This window comes from Ipomoea triloba, chromosome 9 (genome assembly GCF_003576645.1).
Source record: "Ipomoea triloba cultivar NCNSP0323 chromosome 9, ASM357664v1".
Taxonomy (NCBI): domain Eukaryota; kingdom Viridiplantae; phylum Streptophyta; class Magnoliopsida; order Solanales; family Convolvulaceae; genus Ipomoea; species Ipomoea triloba.
Window position 1 is genome coordinate 9,680,799 of NC_044924.1, and position 19,304 is coordinate 9,700,102.

At 37.4% G+C, this 19,304-nt stretch overlaps 4 protein-coding genes across 7 annotated transcripts; 3 read left to right on the plus strand and 1 right to left on the minus strand.

Annotated features, from left to right (window-relative positions):
• The first annotated feature begins 3,069 nt into the window (after positions 1 to 3,069).
• On the plus strand, positions 3,070 to 5,744 carry LOC116030154 (NAD(P)H:quinone oxidoreductase-like). 3 transcript variants are annotated; one of them, XM_031272316.1, is made up of 4 exons: positions 3,070 to 3,233; positions 3,357 to 3,504; positions 3,925 to 4,116; positions 5,186 to 5,744. In XM_031272316.1, the coding sequence occupies exons 2-4, from the start codon at positions 3,420 to 3,422 to the stop codon at positions 5,491 to 5,493; spliced, it is 585 nt and encodes a 194-aa protein (XP_031128176.1). In that variant the 5' UTR covers positions 3,070 to 3,233; positions 3,357 to 3,419; the 3' UTR covers positions 5,494 to 5,744. The 3 variants fall into 3 exon arrangements, with proteins under 3 accessions (XP_031128176.1, XP_031128177.1, XP_031128178.1); XM_031272317.1 differs by having other exon boundaries at positions 3,396 to 3,504; XM_031272318.1 differs by having other exon boundaries at positions 3,400 to 3,504.
• Positions 5,745 to 8,614: 2,870 nt separating this feature from the next.
• Positions 8,615 to 9,733, plus strand: LOC116030156. The gene is made up of 2 exons (XM_031272319.1): positions 8,615 to 9,057; positions 9,161 to 9,733. Exons 1-2 carry the CDS (start codon positions 8,620 to 8,622, stop codon positions 9,284 to 9,286), a joined length of 564 nt encoding a protein of 187 aa, XP_031128179.1. The 5' UTR covers positions 8,615 to 8,619; the 3' UTR covers positions 9,287 to 9,733.
• Positions 9,734 to 12,286: 2,553 nt separating this feature from the next.
• Positions 12,287 to 15,485, plus strand: LOC116030167 (50S ribosomal protein L20-like). 2 transcript variants are annotated; one of them, XM_031272333.1, is made up of 3 exons: positions 12,287 to 12,424; positions 13,952 to 14,218; positions 15,194 to 15,485. In XM_031272333.1, exons 2-3 carry the CDS (start codon positions 14,033 to 14,035, stop codon positions 15,383 to 15,385), a joined length of 378 nt encoding a protein of 125 aa, XP_031128193.1. In that variant the 5' UTR covers positions 12,287 to 12,424; positions 13,952 to 14,032; the 3' UTR covers positions 15,386 to 15,485. The 2 variants fall into 2 exon arrangements, with proteins under 2 accessions (XP_031128193.1, XP_031128195.1); XM_031272335.1 differs by having other exon boundaries at positions 12,312 to 12,424; positions 13,941 to 14,218.
• Positions 15,486 to 15,563: 78 nt separating this feature from the next.
• LOC116029529 (protein WHAT'S THIS FACTOR 9, mitochondrial-like) lies at positions 15,564 to 18,330 on the minus strand. The gene is made up of 3 exons (XM_031271580.1): positions 16,961 to 18,330; positions 16,381 to 16,484; positions 15,564 to 16,256 (listed from the first exon to the last, which is right to left on the minus strand). Exon 1 carries the CDS (start codon positions 18,328 to 18,330, stop codon positions 17,065 to 17,067), a length of 1,266 nt encoding a protein of 421 aa, XP_031127440.1. The 3' UTR covers positions 15,564 to 16,256; positions 16,381 to 16,484; positions 16,961 to 17,064.
• Between the last annotated feature and the right edge of the window lie 974 nt (positions 18,331 to 19,304).

A 19,304-nucleotide genomic window follows, 5' to 3' on the forward strand; every position in this document is an offset into this window, starting at 1 on the left:
TAGAATTTAAATTCACAGTAATTATATTCCTGCAAACCAAAGACTGAAATTTAAATTACCACTTTATTCACACATTATTCATCCCCATGGAATTGCAATTCCTTTCCTACGTAATCCATTCCCTCCAACCAAACACCCCGTTAGAGAATGAACTAGATACATGATTGTTTGTTGAATGATACATTTATCAAAAAAAATTTATGACTTTTACAAAATTTTAAAGCAAGGGTTCGTTAAAATATGACAAAAACTTGTGTGAGACCGTCTCACCGTGAGACGAGTCAAGTTGGGTCGGATCAATGTGAAAATGTGATACTTATACGCACGTACAAATGTTATACTTATATGCTCAAATGTAATACTAATCAGGAATAAAATTTTTGTCACTTATAATGATAAATGTAATACTTGGAAATGTAATACTTTAACATTTCAATTTAAATGTATTATATTTTTACTTATAAGTAAGGGCAACATTACTTATTATGGAAAATATAATACTTTTACATCAAAATGCAAAATTATTACTATACATTTTTCTTCAAAAGTATTACATTTTCCCTTATAAATGACAAAAATTTTATTCCTAGTTAGTATTACATTTGAGCATATAAGTATGACATTTGCGCATATAAGTATGACATTTGCATGTTGACTCAACCCGACCCGACTCGTCTCACAAATAAGGATCCATGAGACAGTCTCACACAAGTGTGACCCTTAAAATATTTTACAGATGTTTTACAATAGAAGGTGATAGGTAATAGGAAATGGAGTTGTGCTCAATTTTTGGTTCACTAACATTTAATATATCTCACAAGAGGATTATTGTGACCTGTACAAAATATTTTGTGCAATTGGTATAAGTAGTATGTCATTTGGACCTTACTTTGCCACAACTAAATATCTCTGAAAGCTATTACTCCTTCTCTGTCATACTGGTTTCTCTGAAAACTACTACAAGTGAAAGGTAAAAAATATATATGTCTATCAAGATTTGATACTCCTATTGGCAAAGAGTTACATATAAATTTGTTTGGCCACTCTGCATGACAATATTCATATAAGAAATATATAAAGGATATCTAACAGAAAAATGTAATTTTTTTTTTTTTGAAAAACAAAGAGGAAATTTCATTAAGAAGAGTCAAACTCTAAGGCAGAAACAACAAAAGGAAACGAAACACCATCCAAAACAAACCGAACAGTCAGACTTAAACAAAGATTCTCGGGCAAGAAGGTGGACAACCTTGTTCGCAGACCGTTTAGCAAACAAAAAGCTAATATTAAACAAGTCATTAGCTATTTTTCTAATATCATTAATAATAAGGTCGAACGAAGAGAAAAACTGAGCATTCTTGATACTCTCGACAACAGTTAGGTAGTCAGTCTTAATTTTGTATGGAAGACAAATTGAGCTCCTTGATCCACTTTAAAGCTTCTCGCACACTCGCTTCTGCCTCTATAGGTTTGAATAGTCCAAACCAGGGAACCTCCTTCGCTGTCACAAATGAACCCACCGGAGGTGGTTCCCGGAGAACAAAACCTAACCCCATTTTCCTGTTACTGCTATTCAATGCTGCATCAACATTGAGCTTGAGTGAGCCCTCCAGAAGTGGTTCCCATTTAACATCCATGCACTTACTTTAGAGAATTAGAGGCTAAATTGTGATTTTATTTAACAGAAAAATTAGTTTCATACATTTTCATAAGGCACAAATAATCAAAAATAGCAACCAGGATCAAATTTAAAGAACTATAACTCTACCTTGATGCCCCAATCATATTCAGGACCACCAGGTTTATCCACACCAAGCTTCAAGGAGGCCACATCCAAGATGGATACAAACCTGTGAATAAATGTTGTTGTAATTGCATACTTTATCTTTGTGATTTACATTGGTACAAAAACTGTTTATACATTATACAATGCTGCAGCCACCCAATATGATCATTTTAGAAAAATGCAAGGAAAATGAGACCATTTTTTGCAGAAGGCCTTCTTGGTAAACTTTGGAAACAATGTAATAGCTACAAAGTAGGCAATTTTTTTATAAAGTAATTCTACCTTTCCGTCGCGATTCGTGATTTTTCTTATAGTGTAAGTATTAGTAATGGTTGAATTTGATTACAGAAGCGTTCTTCACCTTAATTGTTCTATCACAAAAGTGTTCATCACCTTTAGACTTTAGATTTAAAGAATTCAACTTTTAGGAAACCTTTTTTTTTTCTTTATGACGGTAATAATGGTTACCGGGTATATTATTTGAGTATTATTTGTGCAATGCGTTGAGTACAGTGTTTTTGAGTGCAGTACAATGCTCAGTGTGTGTTTTTTGTATACTTCAAGTGCCGTCTCGTTGCTTTGTGTTGTGAGCCTTTTTATCTTCCTCAGCTCAGTAATGGAGCGTTAATGCCAAGGAGCTAAGGAGCCGTTGAGCATTAATGCTGAGGAGCTGAACCGTTGGGCATTAATGCTGAGGAGTGGGGAGCCGTTGAACATTGATGCTGAGGAGTGAAGTGTTGAACGGCTAGTTAAACGACAGTTGTCTTGCCTTTGGGTCCTGCTAGTGGTTCCGGGTCGGGTACCCAATTACCCTGTCACCAGCCCCCCTACTCCCTAGCTAGTGAGAATGGCTGAGGTAGCTAGGGAGTAATAGCTCGGTACTGTGATGAAAACTTGGTATATGGAATCTTAGAAGGAAATATTGTTGGATGGAAACTTCATGGATTTGTGGAATATTTCCTAAGGTAAAATGGGGAGGAAAACTGCGAATTTTGATCGATCTTAGGACTTAAATCCATTTATTCATGTTCAAATTGAGATATTAAGTTGAAAATTACGAAAATACCCTTAACAATTTTAAAATTTTCCACGTTTTAAACGGATGGGTGATGGGTGACCGGATAAATTTTCGCACTAAAACAATAGTCTTGGATGAAAATTGGTACTAAAACAATAGTCGTGGGACCAAAATTAGTAAAAATTAAACCTATAGACCAAAATTGGTATTTGGTTTAATAATTAATAATGTGAAATCCCTAAGCTGGAGTCTAAAGACCAAAACCCCTAAGCTGGAGACTGGAGTCCAAAATCCAACTGAAATTTAGAAATTCCCTCAAATTCCTAAGCTGAAGCTCTTCGCGACGTCGCCGGCGAAGTCCACTATCCACCGCCTCCAAGCGCGTCGCCGGCTGCCTGCTCCGCCGCCTCACTCGCTAACCGACGAACGGTACTGTTCCTCCTCCGATTCTGGCTTGATTTTTAAAATTTGATCTCAAAATGTCACCGACGTACTGTTCTGCTCCGTCGCTGGCTGCCTGATCCACCCCGTCCGTAATTTAAATCTCCGCAGATAACTGCAAGTTAAGCACCATTTGTTTTTTCCTTAAAGGAAGCTCGCAAGCAAGCTGCAGCTATGGCTACCAAACCAATCATCAATGTCGTCGGCCTCTGCGGCTCTCTGCGTAAAGGATCCTACAATCGCGGCCTCCTTCGCGCCGGTACTCCCTTCTTCTTTACGCTTGTCCTGTTATTCACCAGTTTCAGTTCAATGTGCGCTCTGTCTATTCCACGATCATTTTATGCAGCGCGATGCGCAAGAATTTATCCTCGCATCATCATTGATTCAACTCCATTAGTTTATAATGATTGAGATTGCTAAATTGTATCCAGTGGCGGCTGATTCGATTACTTTTTTCGTACAGTTGAATTTCATGTTGCATCATCATTTGAATTAGTTCATAATAATTGAGATTGTTAAACTATAAGCAATTGAGGCTGATTCAATTGCGTTTTCATATGGTTGAATTTCATCTTGTATCATTAGTTCAATTAGTTTATAATGATAGAGATTGTTACTGTAAATTGTAAGCAATGGAGGCTGATTTGATTACTTTCTCTGTTTTTTCGTATGGTTATAGCTATGGAGATAAGCAAGGAATCAATGGAGGGGTTGAAGATAGAGTACGTGGATATATCGCCGTTACCGTTTCTAAACACCGATCTCGAGGTTGATGGAACCTTCCCTCCGGTTGTTGAGGAGTTTCGCCAAAAGATTCTTCAAGCTGACAGTGTCCTATTTGCCTCTCCCGAGTACAATTATTCTGTTACTGGTACCATCTTCACCCTGTAGTTATTTATTTGATTGATTGATAAAATTTTTAATTTATTGTTAATCAATCAGTGATCAGTGTGTCACCGTTGCAGTTGCAGTGCTTTTTTTATTTTTATTTTTTATTTTATGTATACTGGCCAAGTGGCCAAAGTTATAGGTAGAAGGATAATGAAGTAAAATATGAAGAACAGTAAGTTGAGCCAATTATAGGGGTACAATGTGCTGTGTGCCTTAATTATGAATATTGAAAGCTAAAAAAGGATAAGAAAGTAAGTAAATAACAATTATTGCTGTCGGTAGACTCCTGCAGGCTGCAGAATGAAGAAGTTTTTTGCATTGTGAACATTTTCACATGGAAAACTTGTTAAAAACTTCTCCAAAATATTTTGATTTAAAAAAAAATAAATTATTTTCATATTTAATCCCATGAATTTAAATCACTTTCATATTATTTTTGTCACAATTGGTGAATAATTATTTATTTATTCTAATTAATTTTTTGGTAAAAGATAGTTGGAACACATTATATTTTAAGTCCAAAATCATATGAACTTGAGTACCTCAACACTTTTGAAAAAATAATGTATGATTTCAAACTTGAAACGCAATGTATTTGGGCTGTTTTTTTTCCATTGGAGGTTTGGTCAGAGGACAAAATGTGAAAAATTAATACTTAAGAAATATGGAAATAACCAAATAATCATGGCACCAAAAGTTGAAATTATTTATGTTTAAAAATCTTAAGGAGCATTTCAAGAATCTTACCCTTTTTTTGGGGGTAAGAAACGTGAGTTCTTATCTTTTGCTCCAATCTCCATATAACTCTATACTTTTTTATATAGTATATTAATTTTAATCATGAAACTAATATACAATTAATATTTTTATATATTTAAAAAATTACATATATATCCTTATAATTTTTTATTTGCCTATTTCCTGCATTTTGTGGAAGTGTGCAATCTAAAAACCCAATTTCTAGCCAGGGCTACCGTTTGCAAGGACTCACTTATGCAGTTATGCTACTGAATAGTGAATACTTAACTGTGCTATTTACTATTGTATAGGACCATTAAAAAATGCAATTGATTGGGCATCTCGACCCCCAAATGTTTGGGCTGATAAAGCTGCTGCAATCATCAGTGCCGGAGGCGGCTTTGGCGGGGGACGATCACAATACCACCTCCGGCAGATAGGCGTCTACCTCGACCTTCATTTCATTAACAAGCCTGAATTTTTCCTTAACGCTTTCCAGCCTCCTTCCAAGTTTAACAGTGATGGGGACTTGATTGATGCTGATACCAAGGAGAAAATAAAGGCTGTTCTTTTAGCCTTGCAGGCATTTACACTGAGACTCCAAGGTAAGTGCGAATGATGTGGGTCTTGGTCTGTATGAAATCTAGTTTCTATGTCTTTGTTGAGAATCAATATTCAATAATGCCGGAATGAATTCTTGGCTAAGAGTGTGCCTTTTTTTTTTTTTTGCCCCCTAAAAGTGTACCTGTTAACTTTGATGATCTTATTGAGGGAGGAAATGCTTTTATGTTCTCTATGTGTCCAGATCTATAGTGAACAAACTAGAGTGATTTGTTTCCATATTATATTGCATAGTGACATGTTTTTATATTCTCTATGTGTCCAGATCTTCAGTTCCTACTACACTTTTTTTCTACAGGAATCACTTAAGTTTCTGAGCTATATATTCCGTAGTACATTATTAAGGAACAAAAACTTTGTGTTTATTCATTAATTAATTAAGACGGAGGGAGCCAAGTAGCTTGAGGCATTAGAATAAGAACATTAATAGAGTCACGAAACGTTAGTGAGTCAAATAATGTGTAGTCATGCATGGCTGACAAATATTATTAACTTAGTATTTAGAAATTAAATTCAAGTATAGTTATATACTTATATGTCTAGAGTAATAATAAAGTAATAGTACAAAGTTGGATCCAAATACAATGTAAAGATTTAGTATTTATACTAAAGTTTCATTGGGATTATAACTGATAGCATAAATGGAACCGGGGGTTATGGCTACACTACGAATATGTATGTATTAGGAATACTTTGTATTTAGTTTTTGATGATGCCAATTGATTAGGAATTTTAGTTCCAAACTTATTTTATTTTTTTTAGACTTAAGAGTTATTCTACTCAAATCTCTATGAACCAAATAGTGATTCGAGAAATCAAAATTCGAATGGTTACATCTCAGTTAGTCTCAATCAATATTTGAATAATTACCTGAGTGGTTATCTTTTGAATAATTCGAGAAGAAGACTTCGAGGAGTAGAAGACTGGAGACTTCAAGACCTGAAGACTCCAAGAGTTGAAAACTACAAGACCATTCGTTTCCGAGAGGTTTAAGGTTTGTAGCGTTAACCTAGTTAACCATTCAAAAGAACTGCTCGAGACATTCTCTGAGCCAACAGTTCGAAACCTTAAAGTCTGAGTGAATGTGTCCAAGGCAAAGTAAATCCTAGGAACACGTCCCAAGGAAGATTTTTCCTTAAAAGCCTAGACAAATTGTGCAGAACAAAAGTTATGTTCAGCAGCGCAAAATAAGTCTTCAACGGCGGGAAAACCCAACATGCTCACCTACCCTCCAGATTAACAACTGGTCTTCCACTTGTTAATAGCTGTTTGAAATTGGTTTTCCTTTGACAGCGTAAATGGAACTAGAGGTTACGGATACACTATGAATACATAATATGTACGTTTTTGAACAAGTAGAAAGGGTGTTCATAGGTCATTCGGTTTACCGCGTGACGACTGAGCGGTCCGAGGCTACGTTGTATTACAAGTGAAATAGATTGCAATGTAGAGTGTATCATAAGTAGAGTGATGTTACAGAGTGAAGGTTACAAGTAGTGAGTAGTTGTTACAATGTGATGAATATGGCCAGTGAGGGGAGATGCCCTCTTATTTATACTAAACATGTCAGTCTCAAGCATTTAATGTTTTGCTGCAAGTGTCTTGACGTGGTGACGTGTTCTCATTGGCTTGGTCATACGGTCGCCTCGCAGCTACGTGTAGGTTGATTGTCCGAGGCAACAGAGCTGTTATTCCTACAAGTTGTCAGTCGCTGCTCTGCAAGTGCAAGTTGGCCTCCATTACTTGTCGTGTAAGCTAAGTTTTCCAGCTTGCAGGTCGCGTCGCACCGTAGGTCTACTAGTCAACCTATAGTAGACCGGTCGGGTGCCTCTTGATCGGGGCAATTCTAAGGGTGATCCGAGAACATCTTCTCCTGTCACAAGACCTATCGATACGGTTGATTACAAGTGATTTAGTTCCGTCGGGTTGGTAGCTATGACGGACTGGCTATAAGATTAGTCCTTTATGCGTACTTACCCATCACTTCTTGAATCCGCGAGAATCGTCGGGTTAGAGAAGTGAAAATATATCTTTGTAATTTTTTTTCAATCGGCTTGTCACGAACACACCCCCTTCGGTCAGCCTACGGTATTCCTCCCGGTCAACCGAGTGCTTTTTGGTAATCTCAATCTCTAGTAGCTTGTTGAAAATTTTTATTGGACGGTGCACATGTAATGAAGAGACACATGTCACAATCTAATCGGGCTGACCCTTCAACTCCCCAGCCCACTATTCTCCTATAAATAGTCCATTTGTTCATTCTCACTTTTGCACTTCTACTTTCCTTGTTCAATCGAAATTCTCTAGGATTTTCTCCACTTTGCAAGGTAATATTCCTCTTTCCTTTTGCTTTTCTTTCCTTTTTTGCTTTCTTGCTTTGTTTTATTTTTTATTTCTTCTCTTGGACCCTAACCGTCCGACTCCACCTTAAAATCCAAGCAAAACCATCTTCCTTCTCCTTTTTCTTGCTGCTTCGTCTCGGCCCCTGCTCTGCTCGACCGACCAAATGCACAGTCGCCAACCGCCAGCTAGCCCAAACCATCTGCTCGCTAAGCATGAAATCTTCGCAGATCACCAACACGATTTCAAGTATGTTTTTTCTCTATCTCTTCTTCTTCCTTTATTATTAGTGCAAGTATATGTATTTGTTTGTTGCTATTGTCTGCTTCGCCCTTTTTCTTCATCATCTGCAATTTTTTTTGTGCACACAGTTGTTGCTTGTTACTAGTTGTTGTTGATGATGTTTATCGTTTCCCAATCGATTGGCCGAGAAAAAGGGTTTGCTGCCTCATCAAATCACGTCGTTTTTTTTGCCTGTTGATTCGTACCTGGCCTACTGGCCACCTTGTTATTGTTGGCGTTGCTTCCATTGTTTGTTAATCAGACGTGTCATTGCTGCTGCACTTTTTTTTTTAATGTCCCAGTCAATCGGCCGACCGGTCTCCCTTATTGTATTGATGTAGTTTGTTATTTGTTGTTCGATTGTTAAAATTGATGTTTTTCATCCAGGGTTTTATTGTCTCAGGTGGTGGGTCAGTCGGTCATACGAAGTAATGCGATCTGTCCTCCTTTCATTTCTAACTCTTTTGTTTGTTCTGGTGCTTGTTGTGCAGGTCACTTAGTGATGGGATTTGACAGTGATCTTGAGATGTTGATAGACTCAGCTGGACAGGCTCCGTCTAGAGGCCAGACTACAAAAGGCTTGAAGGTTATCTTGAAGAGAAAATCGGCTACCTCTTCTGGAGATCAGCACACTGTTGGCCGGTCACCTGTTGGATCTTGTCCGTCTGGTTCCTCCGCTACTCCGAGCCAGACAAAGTCGATCGGGAAGCGTCCTGTGGAGGCAGTTGAGGTCGAGACGTCTGGGGATGCGCATGCGATTAACCCCAAGAGAGCCCGGTCAGCTAGGGAGGAATCCCGACTTGACCAAACACTTACCCGCAGTACGATCAGCCTGCCGGAGATGTTTAACTTACTGTTCCAAATGAGTCCTCCAACTGCAAGCCTTATTAATGAGACGACTGACAACGTGGCAAAACATATCGCTCATCACTTGTCACAAGTACTTGCTCTGGTTACTAATTGCTATTCGCTTCTTCCTCCATCTCTCTCTCTGATTTTTTTTTTTCAATTGCTCCTACTATGTTTGCTTTTGCCCATGTTAGGTTGCCAGCACGAGTACTGAGTTGTTCGTCCGGGCTCGACGTGATGTTATTGAGCGTGAGGAAGAGCTAAGAAAGTTTAAGGAAAGGGTGAGGGACTTGGAGGCTGAGGTGGGGTCTCTAAAGTAGTATCCAGGCTTCGATCAGTTTCTTTAGGACGCTGCTGCTCACTACGCTTCCCGACCGGTCGACCTACCTGGTCTGGTCTCAACGCTTTGCCCATCCGAGGATGCTGCTCTCCCCCTGCTCCATACGCTGCGACAAGATCCCGTGGGTTTGATGATGCTTCGTAGGGTGACTGCTTGGGGTTACCACCGAGGGAAGCATGCTATGCAGGAGTTTTTGTACCAGACTCTCGAAGATGCTCTTCCGGAGGGCTGGGAGCAGGTTCGTGCCGTGTTACTTGCAAAAATAGCGCCACCTGGTCCAGAGCCTTTCAGTGATCATCCTACAAGTCCGACTGGCTCATTTACTGTTGCTTCACGAAATCAAGATCAATGATGTTTTGCATTTTCTTAGTTGTTTTCCGTTAGACTATTTTATTTTTGTTTAAGTATTCTCTATTTCTTTGCTTCATGTTGTCTACATGTAACTTCCCGTCTTCATGCTCTGATTCGACCGATCGTGTGCCCACTCTGGTCACAATGAAACATGCCCTACAAATACACAGCAACTAGATTGCAAAGAGTCGGGAGATAACAAGTGAATCTAATCACAGCTCGACCAGGAAAAATCGTGCAGTTAAGGTTGGGATAACTCAATCAAGATATGTGATATTTCTTGCTCCTTTTTTTTGGAGCAACTTGAAATATTTCGAGTGGGGTCGGGAACATTACAACGGTATCAGAAAGAAAGTTTCCATTTAGCCACCCGAATACAAGTAACATATTAGTTACGCTACATTACTTGTAGAATTTCATGAGGTGTTCGAAGTTCCATACTCAGTCAATCAGTCGACCGGAATGAGTCACTAATTTGTAGGTGTCGGGTTGGATGACCGTCGAGACTTTGTAGGGCACTTTCCATTTTTTGGCAAATTTTTCATGATTGGTCGGTCTGCTGGCTTTTCTCTGTCGGAGCACCAAGTCGCCGACTTAGAAGTAACGTGGTTTCACCCGTTCGTCATGGTAGGTCTTGGCGGCGTTCTGGTACTCGATCATTCTTCGTGGAGTGGTTTGGTTTGGTAGGTCCAATTAACATATGGGAGTTCATCTACCCGGCATTCTCGTACTCGATTATTCTTTAGTCCGTTGAGGATTGTCCGATTGGTGTTTTTCACTTGTACGTTGGCTTGCGGGTATGCTACGGTCGCTCGGGTGTGTCTAATGCCCAACTGTGCCATGAAGTTTTTGAATAGCTGACTATCAAATTGAACTCCGTTGTCGGTGATCAAGTAGACTAAAACCCCAAATTGAGTGATTACCTTCGCCTAGAGAAACCTTTGGCATTGCTAAGAGGTGATGGTTGCCAGTTTTTTCGCCTCTACCCACTTGGTGAAGTATTCGATGGCCATGATCACATATTTCTTCCGGTCGATCGCCATTGAGAACGCCCCAATCGTGTCCACTTATCTTGCAAAGGGTATTAACTCACTGATCAGTTTGTAGTAACTAGTAAGTAGCCGGTCAACTGGGTAACTTGTGAAACTCTTAAGAAGTAGCGCATCGTCAAACATACCGCTCGCAATCCAAGTTGATTGAGAGTCAATAGTATCCCAACAAGATGATTTTTTGTGCCAACGTCCTCGGTCCTTGGTGGGCTAAGCAAATTCCTTCATAAACCTCTTCCATCACAATCTCGGCTTCATGGCTTGTTAAACACCTCAAGAGTGGTCCGCCGCACAATCGCTTGTAGAGTTTCCTGTCAATCAATTGGAATCGTGGTGTTCTTAGTCTGACTTTCTTCGCCCAGGTGGTGTCATTCGGTATGATGCCATTGATTATATAGTTTTTCAAGTCATACATTCAATCCGGCTCGCTTATCTCGACCGGTCGGATCTCAGTGACATCAATGCTCGACGTCCCAACTTCTTCGACCCGAGCAATTTTGGACACGTACTTGGGAGCTTCCTTGGTCAATTTGGAGAACATGTCAGCATCTGTGTTCTCTGCCTTTGGCACTTAGAGGGTGCTCGGTTGGTCAGTCAGCCAGCCGGTCTAACAGGTGACGACTTAGCGGTCTGAGGTTATATTGTATTACAAGTAAAAAGTGATTACAAGTGAGATAGATTACAATGTAGAGTAAATTATAGGTAGTATGATGTTACAAAGTATTGAATATAACAATAGAGGGGATGGACACTCATATTTATACTAAGTCGGCTATGCATTTAATGCGTCTATATGCAAGTGGCTTAACGTGGTGAGCTCTTGTTGGCTTAATCAAACTGTCGCCCCACAGCATAAAAAATCAATCATTTTATTTTACAATTCTACTTTAATATAAAAACATAATACCTTATTAAAATGCAAATTAAAAATTGTTTGTGGTTTTTAGTATATCATAACTTTATTTATGTTCAATTTATGTAGAAAATATTGACGGCCATGTGCATCCAAATGTCCAATTCAATGTGAAAAGATGGATGTGCATGAATTGCGTTTGCCCAATTAATTTGTGATTTTAATTATTTTATAATACAATACCAAACAAAGATTATTTCTTTTACTAATTACATATTTACTTTTTTGAAAGTAGTAATTACATATATTAAACTCATATATATGTGCATGATTGCATCAAGAGCGAGTAATCGGGCTCAAAATATTAATTTGTGGTGCATTCAAAAAAATTTGTACTTCTACTACTAATATAATTTATAAAGAGGTTTTTAATAATTAATAATTTATATTTTCAATAATAACGTAAAATCAAACAAAATTTAAAGTAGACAAGTGTATATATAATTGCTATCATACCAACATTTAATGTTTCTTTCAATAATAATCTATCATGAACAATAAGTAATATTTATTTTTTAAAAAATATATATCTATTATATATGGCCGTGCATCGCACGGGACAATAGTTAGTTAAAAATTAACTAAAATTAGTTATAAAAAACAATTAAGAGACTAAAAATTGCATTCTTCCTTATATAATTTTACACTTAAGGTATTTTTTATATTTACAATATAACTCCTAAGTTATCAAATCCTAATCCTCCAAAATTCCCAATTCGAATTCGTTCTTCCCTGCGAATTGCGATTCCCGTCCGAGTGTCCGACTGGTTACAACCTCCGGCGAGGCGGCGACTGGCAGCAACAGGTATTTCTTCCAGTCTTCCAATCTTTCATACTTCGGTAGCTTACTGTGTAGGTGAATGGTGGATATGGTGTCAACTACTCAACTATCGGGGGTCGAAGTGTTGGTTCTTTTGCTACTTTAAAATTGATGAATTGCTATTCTAAAAACTCTACTGTTATAATATGGTATCATCTTTGCTCTTATCTTCATCTGTTTCTTCCCTAAAGTAATGGAAAGCCTTTTGCATAAGATATTCAGAATCCACTGCTTGCCTGAACTGTAAACTGTAACAGCTCCTTGAACAGTTAATCTACAATTTTATGACGAATGTCTTCCAGGAAAATTGTGTTTTGAAGATTATTATTATTAGTGTAATTATTTGTAATCATTAATTTCACCCAGAAAAAAAGAATGACGAATCTCCCAACTTGAACAATACTTTTGGCATGGTCTCATTTCAGCTTCAATTTTTCTACAACATTTTGATATGAATTTCAACCTTCTAGATTACAGAACTTGGGAGAACTGAGAACTTCACTATTGAGCAGAGGAACAAATTAAAGTGGTCTAGAAAAAAAATTAGTGATTACTTAGCCAGAATAGGATGTTGAAACATGCAAAAACAAGTCTTTGGGAGTCAATATCAGACCATTCAATCTGATTTGGATGCTAAAAGCCCAAAATTTTGTGTGTAGCATAGGCATCTTTGGAGTAGTCTAACATGTGTACCATTGGGGAATATGTCCTGATGGTGTCTAGGGAATGTGTCTTGTTTGTCTAAATCTGGAACATAAAAATGCTTCAGTGATGCTTATATTTTTGTATACATGTCGTAGAGTGTTGTTGTTGCAGCCGTTCTGGAGCTTAAAAATGCTTCAGTGATACTTATATTTGGGTTGGATTTTTGTATTACGCACTTATGGTTTTGTGTTGGGTTTTAAACTTGTGTTGGATTTTTCATTTTTGTATTATGGACTTGTGATTTTTTGGTTATTAAACTTGTGTTGTTGGATTTTACATTATGAACTTATGGTTATTAAACTTGTGTAAATTGTGTTGGATTTTTTATTATGAACTTGGTTTTGTCATTTGTGGTTAATTGGTTATTGATTGATTGTCATGTGATTCATGGATTTGTGGTGATATACTTATGTATTAGTTTTGTATTATTGTATATTTGTATTAGGTATATTTTTAAAATTTTTTACACATATGTATGCCTTAAAAAGGCTTAAAGCCTATAACATGTAGGCCTTAAATGGGCTCAAAGCCTATTTTGGACTTACTTTGAAGCCTTTTTAATTGCTTACATATTAAATAGGTTTTTAAAAAGTCTTCAGGCCAAGCTAATCCAATTGTAGGATTTGTAGGCTCTGGCTTGAGCCTAACAAAAAGCCTAATTTAAGGCTTAGACCTTAAATTTCTATAGCAAGCCCAAGCCTAATTTTCTAATGCTCGGCTCGGCCTAGCCTATTTTCATCTAGCCAGAGGCTGCTTTGGCACCTCAAAGTTTATTTACTTATTTATAACCTCAAAGGTTTGTAATAGGGCAAAGAGGAGGAAACAATCTGCACTCTATGCTACTTCAGCAAGACAGACAGAGATAGAGACAAAGAGAGAGAGGGAAGAATGAACAAGAAGGAGGTATTGAAGCTAGCAAAGGGGTTCAGAGGGAGGGCAAAAAACTGTATAAGAATAGCAAGGGAGAGGGTGGAGAAAGCACTGCAGTACTCCTACAGAGACCGCCGCAACAAGAAGCGCGACATGCGCTCGCTTTGGATCCAGCGCATCAACGCCGGCACTCGCCAACACGGAGTACGCTTCTCTTATCACCCTTCTTTTGCCAACCCTTTCTATATATGTATCTGGAAATTACGTCTGATATGTGCTTTTATTTTGAGTCACTGGTTTGTATTTGATTAATTGCCTCATTGGACTTCAAGCTATATCTTCTTTATTTTTATTTTTTTGAAGATTTTTCGGGAATTTTGTTTATTGTGTGGTGTGTTTTGTTGGATTATGTGCTCTGGATATATATGCTTCCTTGTGCACTGTGAACTTTGTTAGGTGTTGGTTCTGCTATGAGTGTATATTTGAGGAAAAATTGGAAGTTTACCTACAAACATTCAATACAAACGATAGGTGCTCGAACAACAGAGTGAGTCAGTTTTATTTTGTTGGTCTTGACAGATCCATTACTCCAACTACTTTTTTTGTTATAATGATATAATGAAATTACAGATTGAGAATTTGTGTTTCCTAAAAAGCATAGTCATGTGGGAAAAAACCGGTAGAGGGGAAATTCTTGTCCAATAGGGTGTAAACACTTCAAAGTTGGAGATACCAAAATTTTGTATAGATATTTAGGAGGTAGGAAATAGGGATGATGAAGAAAACGAGAGGACATGACAGAAGCAGGGCGCTATCCTTTGCGTAAACTGGACTAAGAAAAAAACAAGATAAGATTAAAATTTGGTGGAAGAAAAGGATAGTTAAAGCTGTTTTCTTTCATGATAGGATTTAAACTGTTAAGTGGTCAAGAAAATGTTCTTCACATTTGTTTCTTTTTTCTAGTGACTTGATGAAACTTTTTCATGCTCTGTGCTGGTGATTAGTATGGATATAGGGTTGTGGTGCAAACCAGTCAAAGTAGGTGGATTTAGTTCATATGCAAAGTTCATCATTATACTCCATATTCATGATTCAGACTTAGCATCTAAGCCATCTATCATTTGTAGTAATTGGAACAAGATTTACTGTCCTCATCTCTTCTTTTGTTGTCAACTTCAGGTAAATTATGGTAATTTCATGCATGGACTGATGAAGGAAAATATCCAGCTAAACAGAAAAGTTTTGTCTGAGCTCTCAATGCATGAACCATATAGCTTCAAAGCCCTGGTTGACGTCTCACGAGCTGCTTTCCCTGGTAACAAGACAGCCATTCCAACCCCCGAAAAGAAGGGTCTTTCAATTCTTGTTTAATTCACAATTTCTGTCAATTGTCATGTGTCCCATGGCTGAGAACTTTCTTCAACAGTCTAATATTAGCAAATAATATAGTTTTTTTCCCCATTCAAAGAGAGAACACGGTTATGCTTGTGTCAGCATTTTATGTTTGTTGATGTATGAAAAAATGGCAGGCAAAATATTAATGCTTGCATTTATCTGAGCAGAGTTTTAAGGTTTCTATCTAATGAAGAACCATGAGTATTTCAAAAAAGAAAAGAAGAAGCAGATTCAAAAAAACCTTGCCTCAAAACTCTCGGAATCTACTTTCTATCTCAGTATTTTATCTCAAGTAAATGACTGTCAATTTAAGAAATCATCAGAATCTTTTGCCTAATAACAAATATGAACAAACTGTTTCCAGTTGACTGGGAGGCATTCTTTTCATTGCTGTCGCTATGCTTCTCAATGGATTAATATCTGCTACCTAAAACAAGATAAACAGAAAGGCCTGGCAACCCTCGAGCAGAAACTTGATGAACTACAATGGAATTATGAAAATATCAGTTTGTAGGTATGAGATGATTCATACTGGCCTGACCGATCAGAGCCAAACGCTAGTTGTGCATTGTTAGCGAGGAGCGACTTGAATTGAATAGATAGGATCCTCCCTCTGCTATCTTCAACCCAAGTTTCTTAATTACATCATCCAATAAGTGATCTGGCTTAAGTCGATTGGAATTCAGTCTTAATTACCTTTCCAAAATTCTGCAAATTATGCACAATAGGAATAATGTATGTATACAGATGACGCAATTAAAGAGGAACCTGCACTGAAGCAACAACTGCTTGTTCACCAAACCGTGCAACAGTCCAGGCCGGGGGCCAAATGTTGAGCATGTTCGATCTGCAAGTGGTTGTTAAATTATATAATACTATTTCTCAGAAGATGAAGAACAATGCGAAGCAACACAGAAAGCCAGAAAGAATTGACTGGTAATGTACTTAGCCTTCTTAGCAGTTGGATTTACCCTAAATCGTCAATATGATCCTTCATTTGATTCTCAGAAGCTACTGAAGCATACATATTCAAGATTAAGTCATTGGTTCTATCACCAATGGCGTGAATGGCTACCTGAAAAAATAGACGACATTCTATTCTGTGAGAATAGTGCACGAGCAACATAAAAAGACGGCAAAAAGGTCGGAGTATGAAATATAAAGCACCCGAAGCTAGGTTTGCATACAGATTATTGAATGATGCAGAGAGCAATTAAAATTTATCTTCCAACACACAACTTAACTTGCTACTAAAACACATTAAAACCAATAGCAGTTTCCATTAGCACATTGCAAATATAACGATTAAAGCATCAAGTCAAGAGCAAACCAACTGGATGAAAGACAACTGATCGGTCCAGCAGCTTAAAATGGAATTGTTATTAATGCAAATTAAATCTAGTTTTTTCTAGCTCAAATGCTGAAAACTTGAATCCAAAAATATAGCTGGGAAATTACAGGCAAGAAGGTTTACTGCATTACACTGATTGAGCATATGTCCTACAAACTTCCTCCTACAAGTCAAATCTATTCAGAATAAGAGAATCTTACATTCAATGTATCTGTATAGCCTTCAAGTTCTGCTAGGTCACTTTGGCTCAAGTTCCATTTAGCCACTTCTAGAAACACACAACTTTCATCTTGAAAAGCATTAGTTAAGCAGCTTCAATTCCAGTCTTCTCATTCACATCCTCTGTACAATCTAAGTCCTTTACATTCATATTTCCCTGATCGCGTGGCCTATTGTTAAACCTTCTACTTTTCAAAATAAAAGCCGATTCCTTCACCAAATTGATGTACTTTTTCCTCACCTTTGCTAGAGGATGCACTTCAATTGCACCTTTGTCACAATAAGCCTCCTTTAATATTGCAGTGCAGGTCTTGTTCTTCAAAGATAGATAGAAACTGTGAGGGTGCCTCTCAAATGCCTTGTGCACTTTTTGTGGCAACCCCAAGTACTTCCTGAGACACAAAAGCTTTTTCCTTTCAGCAGCATGCTCCACAAACAAGCTAAGCAACTCATGAAGCAAGCCCACCACCCGTTTCTCTGCCGTTTCGCTATCAGGCCTTATAGCTGAACAGTTTTCATAAGGTGAAACATAAGGAAGCTTCTGAAACTCATCATACCAATCTATAATCTTTCTCCTCAACCTCAATCCCTTGGATGGAAATGTGGGAAATGCAATGGTTTCATTCACCCCACCATCATACACTCCTCTTTTCATTGCATTCCTCTGCATCACAGACAACACCTTTTCATTCCCTTCATTGTTGAGAGCCAGTCCTTTAAGACCATCCCCCATTTCCACAATTTCAAAAGATTTGGGAAGATTATTTTCAGGGTCTGTCAAGAAATCATCAGGAAATCCCAAATACCACTGCATACCCTGAATGATCTTCAAAGGCAGGACCTTTTTATCACCAAAACTAACACAACTCATCAAAACCAACTTCTTCAACCTTAACAGAAGGTCATCCTTAAAAGCTCTATAAACCTCTCTCTCCTCCTTATCAAGCTGAATGGCTCTCTGGGTCAGCCTGAACCATGGAAGATTGTGCTTGGGGCCAGTAAACTCCTCGAAAACAGAAGGGTATTGCCTCAAGAACCTGGCAACCTTAGTGCGCACCCCAAAACGTAAACCCTTCTTGGAAACGTCAGAAATGGGGATGGAATGCTCTTCAGGTGAAGCAGAAACTATGTAGTTCTTGAGGGCGATTATGGGCTGCAGTTCAATGGATTTGTGAACGGACTCAATTGAATCCAAGTAGAAATCTTGCTTCCATTTCATGTACACATTAACATAGCTCTGCCTCTGGATATATGAACAGGCTATGGAGTGAGAAAAGATTGAATTTTGAGAAGAGAAGCAGAGAATTTTGAGGAGAAGCTTTCTGGTCTTGTTGCTCTGCCCAATCAACATAGCTTGGAGTTCAGTGATTTACTTGAGAAGAGAAGGGGAAGGGTTTATAGCTTAATTTGGGTTTAAAGAAAACTAAAAAATAGAAAAACAAATTAGAGGAAATTACAATTTGGTCCTTGATTTTTTATTTTAATGTCCTTGAAATGTTTAAACATTTCAATTACTCTAGCAAACGCACAAGTCATTTCATTAGTTCTTCTTCAATAGTAAAAATTTTGGTGTAGATTTTGATGAGATTTTGTAAGTGTGATTAGGAAAGAGAAAATGAAGTGGAAGAAAAAAATAAAAGGAAAAACAAATAGAAAATAAAATTTGACAACAAAAATAAAACAGTGTGAGGCGCAGGGCACAGCTGCTTTAAATGGTGGGGCCCACCATTTATTTGCAAAATCTCTCATTTACAGGAGAAAGATTTCATAATAAAGCACTACTTCCCATTTGTTCAAAATGGGATGAGTCAGTTTCTTTCCTTAATTTTTGTGTCCAAGATGACTAATGGGAACGGGCTTACAGTATTACACTTCCATAATTTCTATGGTTTTTTGTTTTTGAGTAGTGTTAACATTTATTTTAATGTAGTATATGTTTGTATTTTTTTTACCTTCAAAAAAAATATGTTTGTATTTTTTAACTTACTAGAACACAAGTTATTAGCCACAATTTCTATGTTGGTATATATGTTGTTGCTTGATTTAAAAATTTTGCACAAAAATTTGTATGATATGCTGTAACAAATTTTTTTGATTAATCATATAATAAATTTTCAGCCAGGGTACACTAGGAGCATTAAGTTAGAAATCATTGTGCCATCTTATATTCTTATTTACATCCTCATGAGTGTATATTTATCTTATTAATATTATGACAATTATTATAAGTTGGACATGTCAAGTAATATAACACTTTATATCAATTATGTTTTTGAATTTTTAAAAGTAGCAATTAAATACATTAACATGCGATTTATGTGCATT

Coding starts and splice junctions, on each gene's coding strand:
- LOC116030154 (XM_031272316.1), top strand. CDS start 3,420: ATGGCTACCAAACCAATCATCAATGTCGTCGGCCTCTGCGGCTCTCTG. Junction 3,505..3,924: donor TCGCGGCCTCCTTCGCGCCG/GTACTCCCTTCT, acceptor GTATGGTTATAG/CTATGGAGATAAGCAAGGAA. Junction 4,117..5,185: donor GTACAATTATTCTGTTACTG/GTACCATCTTCA, acceptor ACTATTGTATAG/GACCATTAAAAAATGCAATT.
- LOC116030156 (XM_031272319.1), top strand. CDS start 8,620: ATGGGATTTGACAGTGATCTTGAGATGTTGATAGACTCAGCTGGACAG. Junction 9,058..9,160: donor TCGCTCATCACTTGTCACAA/GTACTTGCTCTG, acceptor TGCCCATGTTAG/GTTGCCAGCACGAGTACTGA.
- LOC116030167 (XM_031272333.1), top strand. CDS start 14,033: ATGAACAAGAAGGAGGTATTGAAGCTAGCAAAGGGGTTCAGAGGGAGG. Junction 14,219..15,193: donor CCGGCACTCGCCAACACGGA/GTACGCTTCTCT, acceptor TGTCAACTTCAG/GTAAATTATGGTAATTTCAT.
- LOC116029529 (XM_031271580.1), bottom strand. CDS start 18,330: ATGTTGATTGGGCAGAGCAACAAGACCAGAAAGCTTCTCCTCAAAATT.